At 37.2% G+C, this 20,138-nt stretch overlaps 1 protein-coding gene across 7 annotated transcripts in view; it reads right to left on the bottom strand.

The window, feature by feature from the left end:
• Nucleotides 1-20,138, bottom strand: part of kazna (kazrin, periplakin interacting protein a) — a 267,686-nt gene that overhangs the window by 70,894 nt on the left and 176,654 nt on the right. For all 7 annotated transcript variants that reach the window (XM_038305916.1, XM_038305915.1, XM_038305914.1 and 4 more), the window contains one exon: nt 3,183-3,290. In XM_038305916.1, coding sequence (XP_038161844.1) covers nt 3,183-3,290 — 108 coding nt within the window. The remainder of the gene's footprint in view (nt 1-3,182; nt 3,291-20,138) is intronic.

Here is a 20,138-nt window from a genome sequence, read left to right as displayed (position 1 = left end):
TAAGTGGCGAACAGAGATGAATTTGCTGATAACATCACCTTTAGATGCCTGTTCTCATTTTGATGAAACCTGTAGTGAAATATGTGGCCTTGGTGACTGCGGGGGTTTAGTGTGCGTATGTATGATTTTCATGAGTCGGCACATTTTCAGCACCTAGGAAATGACTGAGCACCTAATGCACTTTCAAGCTCCTGCTGCAGGAGAGTGTCTCCATGCACACAAACATGTTAGATTTCAGTTATGAATTAAACTAGGCAAATCCTACCCTCAATAATATAATCTGAGTTTATTTTTAGAATTATATATAGGATTTACAAAATGCAACCCTGATTTAATGCCTTTCTAATCCAAATATATGTTGAAACTACAGGAGAGGCAAATCATACATAGCAGGAAATTCTTATCAAATCTTTACTTTAAGCCCCCTGTTCTATTTCTAGTAATTTCTAAGTACCATTTTTTTATGAGCAAGGACAGTTTCTGAGCCTTCTCTGTATCATCACAGCAGCAAAAAAATAGGCAAACATGCACATGAGCAGGACACTAATGAGGACTAGTTCCCAAACGGCTGCCTAGGTTACACTAGAGATCTGTCTTGAAGTTGGCAGACAACGATGCCTGTGAAAGAGTTTTGAATCTGTGCATACTGTTAGCATGGAAGAGCAAAATTTTCAAGGGTTTAAAGGTGTTAGACCATCAAAATAGATGTAAAAAACCATCAGTGTATTTTGTCAGGATCACAAAGACCAGACTGACCACAAATCTAGATCAAATTCTTTTAAATATAGACTGTGCTCCATCACATTGCCTTTTACCTCATGAGCTTAAAATCTGACTTATAATAGAAAAGTAGCGTGAATTATAAAAAGCCCAAGAGGTATGTTTGAACTTTTTGAGTTAAAGGCAAAAAGAAATATTTTTTATACAAATCTTGATCCAGAAGTACAGGCTAACTGCTGTTCAGTGGCAATTTCTTATTGAATACTAGGGAGGATAAACCAAATGTATTTTCCATTCTGCTATAAAGCAGCAGGACAGATGTCAGTCTCTATTAGAAATCCCCATTGAGGCTCTAGCCTCTTTATATTGAAGCAAGCAGTAAGAAAGAAGGCCCTGATTGAATACCACATCGAAATACGTCACTTCCAGTGATGCAAAGCCCCTTAGGAGGTCTATGGAGCGGAGGCTCGTCTTGAAGCTGGCTGCTCAATATTCATTGGCAGAACACTACTTTAGGAGTTTTGACTGACAGTGACCAGACAGCGGGGAGGTTTTCCTCATGAGACTCAGGCAAGACAGGAAAAGTGATCATTTGGTAAGAACACTCATCTTTGATAGAACTCTTAGCACAGTTGCTGGACTTTATTATTTCAGAGGGCTTCAAAACAGCAATTTTTTGCTGTTGCAGTGATGTGTTCAAACATTTGTTAATGCAATACGTTATGTTTGGATTTCATTAACACTACTGAGCCTCCTCTGCTTCAGAGAGCAGCAGCTGCCATTGTTGAAGTTTAAACATAAAAAGTTTCTATAATGGAAAAAATCAAAAATATGTTAATATGTACAAAATGAACGAACTGCAACTGGAGTGAGAAAAGTTCAATAAATATTTACAGTGCATGATATAGGGATAGTGACGACCTAGTGGTTAGGGCATAGAGCTTGGAATCCTAAGGTTCTGAGTTCGAACCCCACTCCCACAGACTGCCACTCTGGGTCTCTGAGCAAGACCTTTAACCCCCCTTTGCTGCCCAGGTGCCCCACGATGGCAGCCCACTGCTCCCCAAGGGCAGGGGTTAAATGCAGAGGTAAATTTCTCCAATATGAGATTGATAAAGTTCAATTATTACTATTAATTGTTATTATTTAATGTTTTCTAGGTTTACTATATTAAAACTAAGATCTTTGTTAACTGTTTACAAAGAGAGTTTATGACCATGTGATACCTACAGTAAGTATGCACACTTCTCTGCAAACCAATCATGCTTGAAATAACAATAAAAGCAGTGCCAACAATGGGTTCAATCTGACACTTCTTTCAAAGGTAACTGTCTATATTTAGCAGGTAATGGCAACTCGACTCAACAGCTTCTAACATGCTGCATTGTTAATGAAAAGCTCAGATGGGTGTGAAATATGTCTGAGTTTTGAAAGACTAGAGGCAACAGTGGGAGCACTTTTAAGCTTGAAATGTATTCACATAACAATTAGCTGCTATTTATACAGACAAATATTCAGTAATTAAAAGTCCTGTAATATATACGAGCATTTGATAATTCAAATCTGGGAGAGAAGGAATGATAAAGCCAATGCTGACCCATTCCCTGTTATGATCCAGGTCAGGAGGTACAGTACTCAAAACGCTGTAATGACTGTGAGATACAGGATTGAATGCAGAACAAGCATGACATAATGAGATGAAACAAAGCTAAGAGAGGAACAGCTGCTGCACAGTGTGATGTACAAACAGCAGCATCCATAAAGCAGGCATACATAGGAGGCCAACGGACATTTGGTCACTTTTTCTAGAGTCATATTGACACCAACCATGAGTCTTTGACAATTCTCGCAGTAGAGCAATCTGTAGTTGGAGCACTGGTGTTTTTAAGCAACATGGAGGTCCTTCTTTATAAGCACATTCTAAGTCAGGTGCAAATCAAAGACACAGCCATCATTCTTCTGGGTTTCTGGAGTCAATACCTGTGTACTGTATAGGTTGTCTATGGCAGTGTGAGTCTGCAGTTCAAGCCTGTTTTGTGGTTGCCATGATCCTGATGATTGTGAATGACTGAGACAAACAGCAGCTTCATTTTTTTTATCCTCCATTGTATGTCTCATTGAGTAAACATGTCGATCAATAGAATCTTATGCAGATAATAGCATAGTGAGAGGGGTGCACAATAACCTTCCTGTACTGGAGGCACTGAAAAGATTTAGACACAGATTTCAGCCAGGTTTTACTGGAAGTTTCATGTATGCTGTTAATGTGAATGCTGCTGAGTTCATATCGACACCATCTTGGTTCTTCAAACCCAACTGCATGACCTGAATACACAACCAGCCTATGATCTAGTTGGTGAACGTCTGTGATATGAATGGAAAAACAGTATCAAGCCAACAGCATGACAGAAATCAACCTTTTAAGTCAACCTGCTTAAGTTCATTATAACTGTGAGTTGTACCTTTGTCAAGTGAGGCATCTGGAGAGTTAAAATCCATGAGGCTGCTTATTTCAGTCTTGTAGCAGAGGTCAGTGGTTGGGGTTTTTTGCATCCGTTGAGGAGAGGGATCTGTGTAAAAGAAGCAAACAAAAGTTAAAATTAAGAGTTAGTTATGACTGTCAGGAGCCTGGAATATATTTCAGTAGGATAATACAAAGACAAAGAACTTATTATTAGGTAAAAATGACATTTCTGAGGGGAACTCAATATGTGCATGCCTCTAACCAAGCATGTTCTGGAGCTGACATGATTCTTCCTACCCACCACAACAATCAACTCAACAAAATCTCCCTCAGTGCTAACATAATGAATACCCTATACTCAGAACCCAACACAGCCTACTATTCATTAACACAACTACTAACACTAGGGAGAAATGAAATGCCCTAGACAAAGTAAAAGCATGTAGGCTTTTACTGTTGAAGGTACTCTAGACTAATATAAATGTAGCTTCTTTTTTAATGAACACAACATAATTGGATTTCTGGTGGTGTTCAAAGGTTTCACACATTGTTTCAAACTTCAAGAATACTGAATTACTTTTGATCAGCCAAAAGCAAAGTGCTGCTTTTTTTTTTTTTTAGAATAACCCATTTATTGGGAAAACTAGATAGAAGATGAAACATTTTGAAACTTTTGCATAATAATTATAAAAATAAATCCCACTATAGAACATTTATAGCTGCATCTCCTTCACTCAAGTTCTATTACCCACCTATTAGGATGCTTTTACAGGCTGAATTACTTACAGTAATTGAGCACAGATGTGTGCTTAATGAGGGCTTTGCTGTCACTACATTAGCAAGCTTACTCTTTTAAATATGAATTATAGGGCTGCAAATAGAAGTCTGTCTATAGATGGGTAATAATGAAGTAGACTTCCAGATTTTTTTATTCTCTATAAATATATAAATTCTGCAAGTCTATGCAGCCTTTGGCCAGAGAAACAAACATGTCAGTTTAGTTTTTTCCTTGAGTAATGTTAAAATTCACTCTTCATATTTTTCTACAGATTCCATGGAGCTGCCTGATAGTCTCATGAAAAATATTTTTATCTGCCTAGCATCAAGCCTTGGACAAGCCCTCACAAACATTTACAGTACAGACTCAAGGGAAAGTTAAAAAGCATATGTGGATAAATTAAGTGAAATAGGAAATCCATGAAGGCTGCTGTTTAATGAAAAAAAAAGAGAAGCTGGTACAGTATGAGCAAACACAAAAGAGTAGGCTCAGGTTAAAACTGATAAGTAATAAAATATTCAAACAGAATAAGTGTTGCTTGTCTCTAAAACTACATTTCTTATTGCTTGAATCTTTGCTTTTATAGAACATGTCTCTGCAATGTCACCACACCTGACCTTGATTCAATGATCATTTGAAATCCCTTTGGAAGTCAAGTGAGGCCTGACTGACTCCTACAGTCTTCAGCTCAGCAGATTTAAGTCAAACAAATAATGCAAAAATGCAGGAGAACCACAGAAACAATTAATAATACCATGTCTTCAGCTGCCCTGGTTCTCTGCAAGTGAAACGACACCTTGAAGGATTATTGATGCTTTCCAAAAACTGAATAAATCCTGCTTTTGGATAATAATAATAATAATAATAATACATTTTATTTAACAGCGCCTTTCTTGACACTCAAGGTCACTTTACAAATAATACAAAAAAATAAATAAAAAGAGATGGAAATACAAAATACAGATACAGGAACATAAAAACAGAGAACAAAAAACAATTATGGATAGGGAAAAGAGCAGTGTATTCACAGATAAGCGAGCTGGAACAGATGGGTTTTGAGTCTGGCTTTGAATAAGGGGAGAGAGTCAATACTGCGGAGGTCAGGAGGAAGTGAGTTCCAGAGCTGGGGAGCAGAGCGGCTGAAGGCTCTGCTCCCCATGGTGACAAGTCGAGCTGGAGGTACAGTGAGGTGGATGGAGGAGGAGGATCTAAGGGAGCGGGAGGAGGTGGCAATGTGAAGGAGGTCTGACAGATATGAAGGAGCAAGGTTATGGATGGCTTTGAAAGTATAGAGAAGGATTTTGAATTGAATTCTGAATTGAACTGGGAGCCAATGGAGTTGGTGAAGAACAGGGGAAATATGATGGAAGGAGGGGGTTCTGGTGATGACACGAGCTGCTGAGTTCTGAAGAAGTTGAAGTTTATGGAGAGATTTATGAGGGAGGCCAAAAAGAAGAGAATTGCAATAATCAATACGGGAGGTGATGAGGCTGTGGATAAGGACAGAGGCAGTATGAGTGGTGAGGGAGGAACGGAGACGGTTAATGTTGCGAAGGTGGAAGTATGCAGACCTGGTAATTTTATTTATGTGAGACTGAAAGGAGAGGGAGGAGTCGAGGATGACACCCAGACTCTTGACCTGAGGGGAGGGGGAGACTAAGGAGTTGTCAATGGGTAGTGAGAAACTTTTGATTTTTGATAGGGTGGATTTAGTGGCAACGAGGAGGAGTTCTGTTTTATCACTGTTTAGTTTAAGGAAGTTTGAGGTGAACCAGTCTTTAATTTCAAGTAGGCAGTTAGTAAGGGACAAGGGGGGGAGAGAGGAAGTGGGTTTACTGGATAAATAAAGCTGGGTGTCATCCGCATAACAGTGAAAGTGAATGTTGAATTTCCGGAAAATACTGCCAAGGGGAAGAAGGTAGGTGATGAAGAGGAGGGGGCCAAGAACTGAGCCTTGAGGAACACCAGTAGTGACAGGGGAAGGGTGCGAAGTGAAAGATTTGAGCTGAATAAACTGAGTGCGGTCGGAGAGATATGAGCGGAACCATTCAAGAGGGATGTGAGAGATGCCAAGAGAGGATAATCTATTGAGGAGAATGGGATGAGAAATGGTATCAAAGGCTGCACTGAGATCGAGAAGGATGAGGATGGAGAGGAGTCCAGAGTCAGCAGCTATAAGGAGATCGTTTGTGATTTTTATTAGGGCAGTTTCAGTGCTATGAGAGGGGCGAAAACCAGACTGGAAAGGTTCGTAAAGACTGTTGAGGGTAAGAAAGGTGTGGAGTTGAGCAGACACAGTTTTTTCAAGTATTTTAGAGATAAAGGGAAGATTAGAAATGGGACGAAGATTATTAAAGTTAGTGGGATCAGAACCAGGTTTTTTCAGAATCGGGGAGACAGATGCAGTTTTGAAAAGTGAAGGAACAATACCAGAAGAGAGTGAAGAATGAATAATGGAAGTAATGAAGGGGAGGAGGGAGGTAAGACAGGTTTTGACCAGAGCCGTGGGGAGGGGGTCAAGAGAACAGGTAGAGGACTTGGATTTTTGAATGAGGTCAGAAATTTCAGAAGAAGTGGGCAGTAGGAAGGAGAAAAAATGACTGGCTACGGGGGAGGGGCGGAGGGGAAGTGGGAGGCAAGGCGGTCATATGTAATTGCTGGTGAATGGAGCAGATTTTTTCATTAAAGAAAGTTGACAAAGAATTACAGGTCTGAGTAGAATACATGTAAGAAGGCAGGGTGTCAGGGGGGTCAAAGATCCTATGCATTATGGAAAAGAGAGACTTGGAATTTCCATCATTGGAACAGATAAGATCAGAATAGTAATTTGATTTAGTAATGGCTATTGAATTTGAATATTGAAGTAGATGATTTTTATGCATTTCTTTGTGTATGGAGAGACCACTTTTTTTGTGGAGGCGTTCCAGTTGCCGACCTTTGGCTTTCATGAGGCGGAGCTCAGGAGTAAACCAAGGGGCAGAGCGGGAAAAGGATACAGACCGGGTTTTGAGAGGGGCAAGGGAATTGAGAATGGATGATCTGTTAAAGATTTCAGATAAGAGGATAATTTCTTCCCCTTGCTTTCAGCTCATCTGTGCCAACAAGAAAAATGTTTTCACGAAGACAAGAAATCCTAAGAAAGACCCCAGGCAAAATATATGGATCTGCCACTAAGTGTAAAATAAAAAAGGTAAAATGAAAGCACACCAATGCGTAATTCAGATATTTTAAAGTATAAATAATCAGATTATTTCCAGGTCATACATTTTTTTTTTAATAATCTGATAACAAGTTTAATGCAATTCCACCATTGTTTATCAAACAAATAGTAATATAACCCAGATATCAATAGGTGTATATGAAAATAAAGAATTTAAAGTGTACTTGGTTGTTTTTTTTTTATTCTGACTGTATAAATGATGATTATGTTTTTTCTGTAAACTTCAATACAGTATGCACATTTTAAAAAATAAAAACCTAATTCCATTCTAAACATCCGTGTAGGGTCCTACTCACATTTTTAAATAATTAGTATCAGCGTTCCTGATTTAAAGCCTGTTGTTCCAATGTCATCTGTTTCATTTAAAAGAGAGAACAAAGCTAAGAGAGCCTGTTTTAAATACAAGTAGAAAAGGTCTAAGCACAAGCAGCAACATTCAAACAGACGCTGAATATATCTGTCAAAAAATATTAAATTTGGTAAAAGAAACAGCTTTAGAGAGGTGATCATTTTTGTGTGCGGCATCACATTGAATGTATGAAAGCAGAGGTTTGAGTGAGAGCGCTGTAACATATATCAATGAAATCAACAAATCTTGCAATCAAAATCAATGCTCTTTACATTAAAATTATCCCATTATAATTTATCAACCTTTCATGGAGTATCATACAGTATATTAAAATATCATAGCTGTCAAGAAATCTTCATATCAGTGTGTGTTTGGAAAAGGATTTTCGTCCATCTTTGTTTTCTAACTGCTTCTGTGTGTGCAGATTAATTAGCTCTGTTGTAGTAAGACTAATCACTTAAGCAGATTTACACCTGCAAGGTCAAAATAATTCAGGAAATCATGAACTGATGCCTGAAAAACTGTTTTGCAGAGACAATAAAGACATTTTCTAGAATGAGTACACTGCCATTCCTGTCAAAAAGGTTGGCCTTGTAACATCTGCTGGCCAATCAAAATTGTTCTTCAAGGACTGCTTGTCTTGTGCTTTTGCATTGATGTATGGGAAACTCTCAGCCATGAGAGAGTATAAAGCAGATAGTACAAAACTTTGTCTAGTTCACATCAGACAGAGCATTGGAAAAGACTGTATCGGTTTTCTCTGCACAAATTAAATTGCCATTTGTGATTATCAACAAATCTTTTATTTAGCCAAAGCTACACAATCATTTTTGTTTTTTTAATTATTGAGAGGCAGCAGCAGCACAAATGTTCTGGTAAGTGGCATTAAATATAACAGTTGTTATATGTTTACCTCATTTAGTGGCTGGAATGATTATTACACAACATGCATTACCTTATCAGCCTCCTAGATTCTTTAATTTGGATCCGCTATTACCCCTAACAATCCCATAGCTTATCCTGTCATGGTGTCACTGTCGGCACTTCACAATAAAGCACAGGTGAAATGTAACAATACTGACTGCTGCTAAAGTGTTCTCATTGCATAACTTTGGAATTGGCTTTGGAAGACCATAAATTTTTGGAAAAGCCCTAAAAGGGCTGAAAAAGTAGATCACTTTGGATTAGCAGAGCTGCGTCTGTTTGACGGTCAGAATTGGCGGTACATCCTTGTAGATCTACCCACACAAAAAGCACCTACGCTGGGAGTGGGCAATGACAGACTGGACATAAGGATGGACAACAAACAGTCCTTCTAGAACCAACTAAAAACGGCTTTTTTAAAGCCCCTTAAAACATCTTCAGAGTTTTCCCTATTTTTCCCTTTATCAACTTTATTTCCTCTTTATTCCACTTTAACGTCACAACCAATCCCTGATTGGTTGCGGCATCGAGATCTCATAGAAAAGTGAAGAATTTTAAACTTCAGAGATTACCGCTATGCTCTCTTCATGTGGTGCTGCTGTTTGACAACACCTCAGTTCTATCTAGTAGCACGAGGTGAGAGTGCAGCTGTGAACGCTCTCACTCCATGGGATTAAAGCTACTGAGTTTTAAGTTTATACATTACATTACATTGGTTTTACAAGCTCAAATTATAACGGAATGAAATTAAATGGGATAGGTGAAAAATTCCTGACTATTTGAAAAGGAAAGTGTAAATCGTGATGTGTATATAAAACACTACGTAATGCATTCATTTAACAGTGAGGGGATATAAAGTAATTTCTAAAATACTGGTAGTCAAACACTCAAAAAAAATGCTGCATTGTTTTTTTCTTTTTCAATTAATGTTTACTAATGGGACTTTATGACTTAGAACCTTATAAGTTTCAAAATAATATTATTAATGGTGATATCAATTTATTTTTTCTGCAATGTCTTGGACTGTAAGAACACAGGCAGTTTTTTGCACTGACTGTGTCCAGCTCTACCCATGTGTTTGGACATGTGTAAAAAGTTACCTCTTTGGTCGATATAATAATATACAGAGCCGATGGTTGAGAGCAGGAGTCGTTAAGATGTGGATCTTCTCTCCATCCTTTCAGGCTTATGATGACTTGACAGAGGTTTTCATTTTAAACAGTAACAGTACTATTTTATTTGAAAAAATCTCAACTCCTGCCTCCATTACACTTTCTTTTAACAAAGACATTTTACACTGCAGACCATTCCACTTATAGTTAAAGCAGAAGGTTCTATCATTTTAAGAATCAACCATTTTCACTTGTTGGAAGAAAAGATGCATTAGTTGAAACCAGCCTCTTTCACTCCATACTAACTAACAAAAAAGAAAAACACATTAGAAGCCTTAAATACTAATCTGCTGAGATTACCAATCCATTTTAAAACAATTTTCAGGCTCAGACACAGTAAGGGTTAGGCTCAGGCTAGACTTTAACCCCCCCAAAAACCTTTGACACCAGTATATACAGTAAGGAATGTATTAAAGCTACAGTGTGTAATAATTACAGGGATATAAAGTCAAAAATTTAATATATTATACATAACTATGTTATTTATCATCACCTATGAGCTCAGCCTTTTAACCATAATATTTGCGTTGCCTTAGAATTCGTTATTTATAATTACATAGGAGCGGGTCTCGCAGCCATGGAGGCAGACATCTTTGCGCTACGGCAAGCGCAGAGCCAACAAACTAGCGAGATGAACTGAGACGGTACTGAACAATAGATGGCAGTATTATGCCTGAGAAGCGTTTAGTTTGCCTGAAACCAAAGAAGAAGAAGAAGCAGGTATACAGCGCTTCAGTAACAAGAAAGGTGAACAAGGCGGCAGGCGTGAGTGACTTTGCAAACTGTTTGGCACTGTGTGGCCAAACATCAGACGAATGGAGGATCATGCCTACTCTGTATCACAACGAAAAGCGGCGGACACCGAACCCCCGTCATCTAAGAAGCGGAAACACGACGAGAATAAACGCAAGCGTGACAAGAAACGACAAAAAACACGGATCAACATTGGCACGGCATTTACACGATGGAAGTCACTGATGGAGGGAAAAGGTTTTCAAAGTGACGCTCAAGTTGCCAGTTTTCTGTTGGACAGGTAATTAATCCTACACACACAATTGTCTTTTTATACACGTAATACCCCACCCCCACATCCCGTTTCAACCAAACTATTGTCAAGATGTCTGGTAGCATTACCTAGATAAGGCCACAGCTTCATAAAAGCGTGTGTGTGAGTGTGAGAGAGACAGATATATGAAGCTGCATATTAGCGAGCTACGGATATATACCTCGGTTACTTCTCTCCGGCTCCTTTGGAGATCTTCAAGCCTTTCCTCCTCTGCTCTAGTCACCCCGCTGGCACCGCTGCACGCCCACCCCGGCCTCTCTGCCCTCTTCCTCGCCCTCTTCCTCTCCCTCTTCCTCGCCTTGTAACCCCCGTGCCACAAACAAGACTTGGACTCTGTAAACGGGGAATATATATTCTTCCAGCGAACACAATCTCGCTGTTAAACTAATGACTACAATTACTTCGTCTGTTTATATCACCATGCAAAGCAGCTCACCAAAACGTCACAACGATGTAGAAAAAATAACGGGTATATTTATTATCTTAAGTCTACATGAAATCTATACCCTACACAGACTAATGAAATACTATCTGTAAAATTATCTATGTAAACAAACCTCATCACTTGAGAAGGTAGGTGATTGGGACGTCGTGGAAGACATTTTGTCCCGTAACGCTCGCCGTACTGTTGGGGGGGGGGGAGAAGCGGTGGGGGGAGATGTGAATGTTGCTGCAGTCTGCAGTCTGACCGCTAGATGTCGCTGAAAATTACACACTGTAGCTTTAATGTTATGGTGTATTCGCACTAGGAAAGACTTTTGTTCCACTTGTTTTGATCCAGACCAAAAGTAGACTTTATTGTTTTCCTTACGACCAGTTTCTGTTCAAATTGTATCTTTTGTGAGTGCACTATAACTGTGACAATCTACATCTCATTGGTCAGAAATGAACAAGACAGTACAGAGGACAGAACAAATAGAGAAAACTACTACAGGAGACCTGCATGCAGCAGCATTGTTTTGCTTATTTATGCCATCAATGCTGCAGTGCTTCAAAATCATTGAGTGTCAAGGGCAGCTCATGAAACGTAGATTTCAAGATGCATCCTTCAAGCCGAAGATAATGCTGCCAGTAAACCCACTACTGCAATGGACAGAATAACAGGTATGAATGTAATAAAATGTTTAATAGCACGATATGTTGTTGAGTCAAAGGAAATGTATGCTTCCATACATTTCACACTTGAAGCAAACCACACGAGAGTTCATTAGGAAGCAGACCACGACGATGCCAGGAAAAAGGTGGTGGTCCTGTTGTCTGGTCTAGACTAGAATTTGATGGTCTTTGTTCATATATGCACAAAAGGTCTGGACTGCAGTCGGCTAAAAACCCTAGTCTATCTAGAGCGGACGATCTAATAACTATATGAAAAATGCACAAAAAAAGAAAAAGATTTTCATCCCATCCCTATCTTATTTAGACAGGTATAAGAATCTATAAACATCTATGGCTATTCTAAGGTATAGGTTTAGTTTTTGCTGAAAAGATACATACAAACTTGTTATTTAGAAAGATTTTTAGAATAAATATATAATTTAAAACACTGATTGAATATCATTTTCAATGACCGAATTCAGGAAAATGTCAAAACAGTTTGCTGAAAGGTCAACACCTGAAAAGCGACACTCATTTAAATGATCTAGGGTGAAACAATTAATCGGATTAATCGTGATTAATCGATTATTGAAATTATCTTCAACTATTTTAGTAATCGATAGATAGGGACATAGATAGCAAGAGTTAAATAGAGACTCTAAAACAATCCACAGCAGCAATTATGCCAAGACTGTAAAAAAAAAAAAGAAAAGTAAACATTTTTCATTTAAGATAAAAAAAAGCAACTTTTCATCTGTCCTTAGACTCTATCCAGAACTCCTCAAGTGGAAAAGTTTTAGCTTCACTTGGTTTAATTTCGGAAGTCTTCTTTTTGCTATCCAATTATTAATCAAACTTTAGAAGAAATAATAGACCAGTTAAATCAATTTGTAAAGTAATTGTTAGTTGCAGCCCATAAATGATCCGTTACAAACTTTACTGATTACTGTATATTCACTAGACTTCCAAATGGGACTATATGCTCAACAATTAAGCTTTTTTACAAATCAAATTAAGCTCTTCTTTGGTCCACTGTTTGTTCAACTGACAGGATTTTTCACTCTTTAAAGCTCAATTCAACAATGTTTAGTTCACTTTTGATGGGACGTATCATACTTATCACACATAGCATAAAATTTCGGAAAAATAATCTGCTGTTTAAAGCACTCTTTTCAGTTATTACCCAAGGACGGATCCTTACTAATTGCTGCTTAGCATGATTATACCAAAAAATCAAACATAAAGTGAAATCACTTTATGTTAGCTATCCCGTTGCTGAAAAAAAAATGTAATCAGGTACATACGTGTTTGTGCTTTAAATACTAATTCTGTCTTGTCCATTCCTGTTCCTTTCTGTTTACAGTCTATCATCTCCTGGGCTCTCTGGCTCCTACATTTCATCATTACCTGTCCTTTTCTTTCGCACATTTTCTGTCTCTCTTCTGTCACTTTTAAATGGGAGGTCCCTAAGCTTGGTTCTCTCCTAAGCAAACCACACTTTATCTGGTGGTGCAGAGCAGAAAAAGAAGGAGGAGGAACAAAAGGAGATTGTAATGAGTCGTGGAAGGTGATTAAGAAATGAATAGATCCTGCTGCTGGATCTTTTGCCTCTCTGTCCGTGGCTCCAGCATGGTCTGCAGTCTGTAGATAGACACAATGCTCTACTTTCGTGCATCTGTCATGTGCTTCTAATTGTATCAACATTCACTGGTCTTCAAGCCTGCTGGACTTGAGATAAAGCTCACATATTCATACATTAATCGCTGCCAGCCAGGACAGGCCCCTCCCGGAGGGTTCACCTGCTTCAAGACCCCAATTCAAGGCACACTTTAACTATCTAGCAGATAAATGAATCTAATAGAGAGGAGTGAAATTGTGTCAGGCCAGTTGCTAAGGTTTAGCCACCCACTCTACCCAGTCCCAGATCTCAAGATGCCTTGTTGTCAGTTCATATAATAAAAGGCTGCCAAATTTGTAAGGCAGTCCATTCAAGGGAGTGTGTAGGCTGCAATGTTATTAGTTGGTGTCAGGACTCAGGAGACAATGAGTCGCTGTTTGAGAGGATTTACCGGAGACAAGTGGGTTTTTGGTGAATGTCATTCTCAGAAGCTATCAAAAGAATGAACATGTCACTTCCATATAATCAGAATCAATGATGTCCAGCTTACAATGTTTATTAAAAAATGCCTTATACTATAGCTTTTAAAGCAGACTTATCACAGCTACTTTTAGACTATCTGGAATATATGATTTCAGGAGATAAAAGCTGCACATTAATTTCTATAATTAGGAACTGTATACATATTAATAATTATACAATTAGCAATGCCAACTAAAGGATATAATATCCCTATGTGATAATAAGGTCTGATAATGTCTGCAGTTTAAATAAAAAAAGCTTTGTTTTTAGTTTTCTGAAAAAAAGACATAATCACACAGCTGGCTGCAGGAAAAAGAAAAGAAAATCAAACATGAAAAAGTTTTTTTTTTTTTATTATTAACCTCTGCTAAGAATGTAATAGTTTTAGTTGTGCTGGTTAGCAAGATATGGAACAGTCATGGATGGATCTTTTAATTTATTTTTTTTTTACCACAGGTTAGAAGTCATTAAACTAGGCAATAGTTTTTAAAGCAGACGCTCCTCCCCTGGGAGAGGGCGCAGAACTAAAACCATTACCAACATTTAGCTAAGTAAAGTTAACCTATGGCTGTCTTTGAATATCGACTTCCTCAACAGGTAAGCCTACGCAGTATTTGTAATATTACTAATATCTACATATATAACTGAATGCACTAATAAGTAAGGGAAACACTTTCCAAATGTGAACCGACATAACACCAATGTTAGAATATAAAGTGCATGCATTCACACTTATGTGACAAAATAAGGATTACAATTTGACAGACAGAATAAGACGCTAGGCAGAAATTCGGTGTTCTGAGTGCTTTCATAATTGAACTAGTAGGCATACATGGATTGAAATAATATATATATTTTTTTAAACTGAAATGCTTTTGTGGTATTCAGATTTTTATATGAAAATACTGTTTTGAATGGATTGATTTTGTTTCCATTATAACACACCATTTATATTGATGAATACGTAAAGCAGATGATCTGTGTTTAGTTAAAACTAACTTGCTTTAAATACTGATATCTGAAATATTAAACCAATAAGGGAAAAAAATAAAATAAGAAGATAAGAAGGAATGTAAAACCTAAAAGCCACAAACAAACAAACCATTTAAACTGAATTTAAGTGTTCCCATGAGTGAATTTTTGAAATGTCATGTAATCAACTACTTTCATGAGTTATAATCTAAACCAATTATAACTTAAAACTTTAAAAAATGACTGATGTTTTTTTTCCCTAAAGAAAAGGGCCCCTGGGTATGTTTTCTGTGTTCCAACAATAGAAAAGCACATTAATGTCAAACATTCTTTTTCAAATCACTCCTCCATGCTTCCCTATATAATATTATGTCAAACCAGTTCTTGATATTACATCTGAAAGCTACTTACATACTTGTGTTTTGAATCGAAGATGGAAATGACTACTCCTGTCAGACTAATGGGTTCCTAAATGAGCCTGTTCTAAAATGAGACGCTTGTACCATCCGTCTGTAATTGAATAGACTGTGATCTGAATGTGTTTAGATTAAAAATGAAACTACGCTATGGTCATTTATTTCAGTTGGACATCGACTGTCAAAATAGCCACTGTTATAACTTTTTTTTTATTATTTACAGCTAAGGAAAAGAGAACATGTTTATGAATGCACTAGTTAAACTAAATTATATGTGAGTTTTGTTCTTTTTCATGATTATATTAAAGATTTATAAAGAAAAAACAACAAAAAAATATGCAGTAGGTCTGCAGAAATTTATTGGAACATGGGTAATAAAATAGTAGGCAGCATGTTGGGTTAAAAAAAGGATAGTGAAAAGGCCAAACACAGGAATTAACTGTGGATACAACCATTACATAGCATCTTTATGAATTGCAGAAACAAAATAAAAAGGTTACCATTACCATTATTCAATGTTAGATATAAAGTGCTTTAAAAATATAAATCCATGATTAACTATAATGGGTGAATGGGCTGAATAGGCTCATTTGGATGTATAAGCAGACATTTAGCAAAATAGTCTGCAGAAAATGAGGGTGCATTAAATTACTGACACAGTTTAGGAACCATTTCTGTTTAAGCCAATACATCATGTTGCTGATTCATGATAGGCTAGCGTTGTCTTGTAATCTGATACAGAGAGACAGGATAGGCAGATGTGGTCGCAGTTATTGTGTCTTTTTATCAATTTTAAAAAATCAGCGGCAAAACTGACATGCAAAAATATCTTTGGTTATTGTCACTAAGAAGAAGGCATTGACACAATAACAGACAATGGAGAGAGATTTTGTGTGCATGTGAACACATTTGGACCGTTCGAAGAAAATAACAGTTGACTGGAAGTATGGCAGTCTGAGCAGGTCAAAACAAAATAATGATGTTGGACGGCAAATAATCTTTATACATAAAAAAAAAAGGAAAGAAATTGGTAAGTTGCCTGAAAGTGGGCATCGTCTAAGGCTACGTTAGGCTAGTTCAGGTCTTAATGCTCAAATGTTTGTGGTCATTCCCATTACTTTAAAAACAGTCTATATCTGACTAGCTTGGTACATGTAGATCCCCATGGAAAACACAATAATACGAGGAGTGAAATTCTTTACTGTTGATTTTTAGGGAGATCTGACAGCAATTTCAGGATAACAAACTGGATGCGGAGACACTGCCATTATTGGGATAATGGCAGGGATACTAAGAACTTTAAAGATATTGAATTTATTTTGAACTGTATTATGTTAGGGCAACTTTTAATTATAATTATGTCTGCACCTTTCCTCTCAGTTTCAAATATTGTTGAATAGCATTTTAAAGTCCTCTGTTTAAAGGATTATATACAAAATAGGCAACATCAACTATGACCCACATCCAGACGGTTCCTATTAGAGTTTCAATAAGGCCTGAATAAAGTTTTAGCTCTATTTAATAATGAGGTCTAACGTCTCACTGTCATCCAATGTAGTAGTCTAGCTAGAGTCGATTTAGCTGGTCGCCACCTTTACCTGCTGGGAGGATTGAGTTTTGAAAAACTGCAATGTAAAGTAAACTTGACATCACACTGAATCCACTTTAGTTGCTCAAATTCAAAAAAAAGGTCAGATATGAGTCGGATTCAAGGGTAAATCGGAATGTGGCTCAAATGTGACTTGAAACAAACAAACATGTTGCTGCAAGACAGTTTTTTTATCTCCTTCAATGTTCTTAACATTTAAATATGAAGCACAAATATGCTTTAATAAATTATTATCTGACTACCTAGTTCTGCATTACATTGTTTCATGCAGCTGTTGTGAAGGGTTGGTTGGAAGGTAAATCGAGCTGTTTGAAGTGTAATCTGTTGCTATTCTGATTCCTAATCCTTTTTTGTTGGGGGGTTCTCAACAGACAAACATTCTTTGTCTTTTAGATTTAAACTTTTGTTATTTTCATAATTTAAAAGTATTTATAGTACTTTTTAGAAGTGCAAAATGAATAATATTATGTACTACTGTTTTGTTCTTTATCAACAATAATTGTCAATATTCCCTCTCAACTTGGTGTCTTGGAACCTCCTCTTTCCTTTACGGTCACTCTCAATCTTCCAGTAGCACATGCAATCTACAAAGAATCTACTCGAGACGAACAGAGATTTAATCAGACAAATGTAATCACTTAATAATCAGAGATTTAAACAGATTTATACACTTCAGTACAGACTTCCAGTTCCAAGTTTTTTTAATGAACAGAAATGTGAAATTTCTGAATATCGTCAGAACATACAAGAATTAAATATATGTACAGCAGCAGCCATTCAAAATTGCCCTTCGCAGTCAAATGCCAGCCCAATGGCAGCCTACTTCCCTGCAACTTCCAGCAAAAAACCCTCCAACTTCCAGTCATTGCAGTGACCCCCCCTCTTGCATATTTTGACTCCACCCTTTAACTGAATTACAGGGTCTGACCAGGAGAAGGTGCTTCTCTTTAGATCCTAATGTCCACAAATCATGACTGAAAGAATACTTTAGTATAAAGTACAAATGTTTAAAAAGGAATTGTACTGTAGGGGACCAGCCAAGGAATCAAGGAAAGTGGGGAAATTTCAATAACAACTACTTTAGGCTTAGGTGGCCTCTACTTACTTTATACGAATTTTATACATGCTGGTTATGGGAGATTGTTGATGCAATTTACAAATATTGCTCATCTTTTGCCGCTAATAAAAAGTGCAAAAGTAGAAAAAACACGTAATTAATCTACATTATGAGAAGTATTGGAATTTTTATGAATTCTTTAGGAAGGGAACATGAAACTCTATTTTGTGTTTCTCTGACTAAATGTTAAATGTACTGTATATTTTGTGTTGTGTAAATTGTAACGTGAATGATTATTATTTGCCCTGAGACAGACTGGCAACCTCTTTAGGCAGCTGCCCACCAAGACCCTAACAGAATAAACGGGAGAAGATGGATGGATGGATGGATGGATGGATGGATGGATGGATGGATGGATGGATGGATGGATGGATGGATGGATGGATGGATGGATGGATGGATGGATGGATGGATGGATGGATGGATGGATGGATGGATGGATGGATGGATGGATTATTATTTTAACACAACATGCATGCACATGATGTTATATATGAGTCACTTCAAATAAATTAAGAATATATATTCTCTATAAAAGCTTTAAACCCAGCAGCTGGAAGAAAAATCCCAAAACACAAATCCTTCAGTTACTACAAAGCCCTTTCTCTCCTTCCAAACCATTCTAAGCAAAACAAATGCTTTTATCCCTGTGTCTTAACAGAGTCTGGCCTGCTCTGCTTTTATCTCTTAATACTGTGGCTCACCAACAACTCATAAGTACTCATCACTTTCCTTGCTAACCATGGATCAGCATCCCCTTCCATATAACAGATTATCCTTTCATCTTGACCTTTTCATAACTCCTTTTCTCTCCTTTCATCATCTCTTGGCTTTCCATATACACCACATTTTTCAAACTCAAGGCCCAAGGGCCAAATCCGGCCCTTCATTGCAATCCATAAGAGCCAAAGAGGCCATATTGTATTATAACATAGAGATAAATGCTCTTTTACAGTCTACAAGGTGGGTATATAGTAAAATAAATTAGATTAAAGTTGTAACATCAGAGCAATATGCTGTTTGTAGATGAAATTATAAAATCAAAAGGTTCATTTATCCAACTACAACCAGCACCTTTATAAGACTGGATATTGCAGCTTTTCCTTTTCACATTCTGCCTTTCTGCCCCTTATAATTTATTAAATATGGGGAATGTCAGAGAAAACAAAGTTGACTTAACTTTAGGCACAGAGGGACAGTTTATATTATTTTGCACAGGAAACAACCAGCCCACATATCCCCAGCATTTAACAATACTTCTACCTAATGCAGTTTATATAAACACAATAGTATATGTTTATATAAAGGGAAGGTAATTTAGCATCCTTGCATAATAGCAGTATCAACATTGCCAGTAAAAAAAGCCATAAAATAGTAAACAACTAAACAAAAAGATGATGATTGTGCTTTTCCTGCAATTTGCTCACAAATTTCATAGTTTTCTACAGTGGAAAAATGTAATAAAGATTTTGTAAAGCCCCAGAGGGTTGTTTAGGACATCTGAGCCAGTTGCTACTGGCAACCACATTTGTGTGATTCAGTATGTAAAATGATGTAATGATATTTTAATCCTCCATGATCTAACTCTGGAATTTGCTGAGAATCCGCATGGTCTTATATGCAAGGGAAACAGTACTCAAAAGACATTAGCATTTTTTTAGTGGCAGCAAATTTAAGCTCCTGAGACTATTTAAAGAAAATATTTTCTCTTACCCTGATCCAAGTGTGCAAAATGCAAACGTTACATGAACGATAAACAAGATGACGACCAAACTCAGAATTTTTTGTTTTTTTTCAGTCATGATTGATGGCCAGAAGGACAAATTAATAAGTAAAAAAAACATTTAGATTTCACTTATTTATGCAAGCATTCAAAAATAGGTAAAGGGTACTTTTCAAAGACAAAACAGTATTTTATACACCATACATCTCTACAGTTCATTTACTTGGCAAGAGAGCAAGCAAGATTGAGACATTTAGCAGAACTACAAGAAACATGCTTCTATCATACTTGGGAGCATCCAACAGCTGCAACAGATCATGCTCAATTTTTAAATATTGAAAAAAAACACAACTGTTTCATGTTGGAAGGGTAG

The sequence above is a fragment of the Cyprinodon tularosa genome, unplaced genomic scaffold (genome assembly GCF_016077235.1).
Source record: "Cyprinodon tularosa strain WSP-4 unplaced genomic scaffold, ASM1607723v1 ctg57, whole genome shotgun sequence".
Classification (NCBI taxonomy): domain Eukaryota; kingdom Metazoa; phylum Chordata; class Actinopteri; order Cyprinodontiformes; family Cyprinodontidae; genus Cyprinodon; species Cyprinodon tularosa.
The sequence above is the reverse complement of the archived record's forward strand: the minus strand, read 5'-3'. Positions and strand labels throughout refer to the sequence as shown.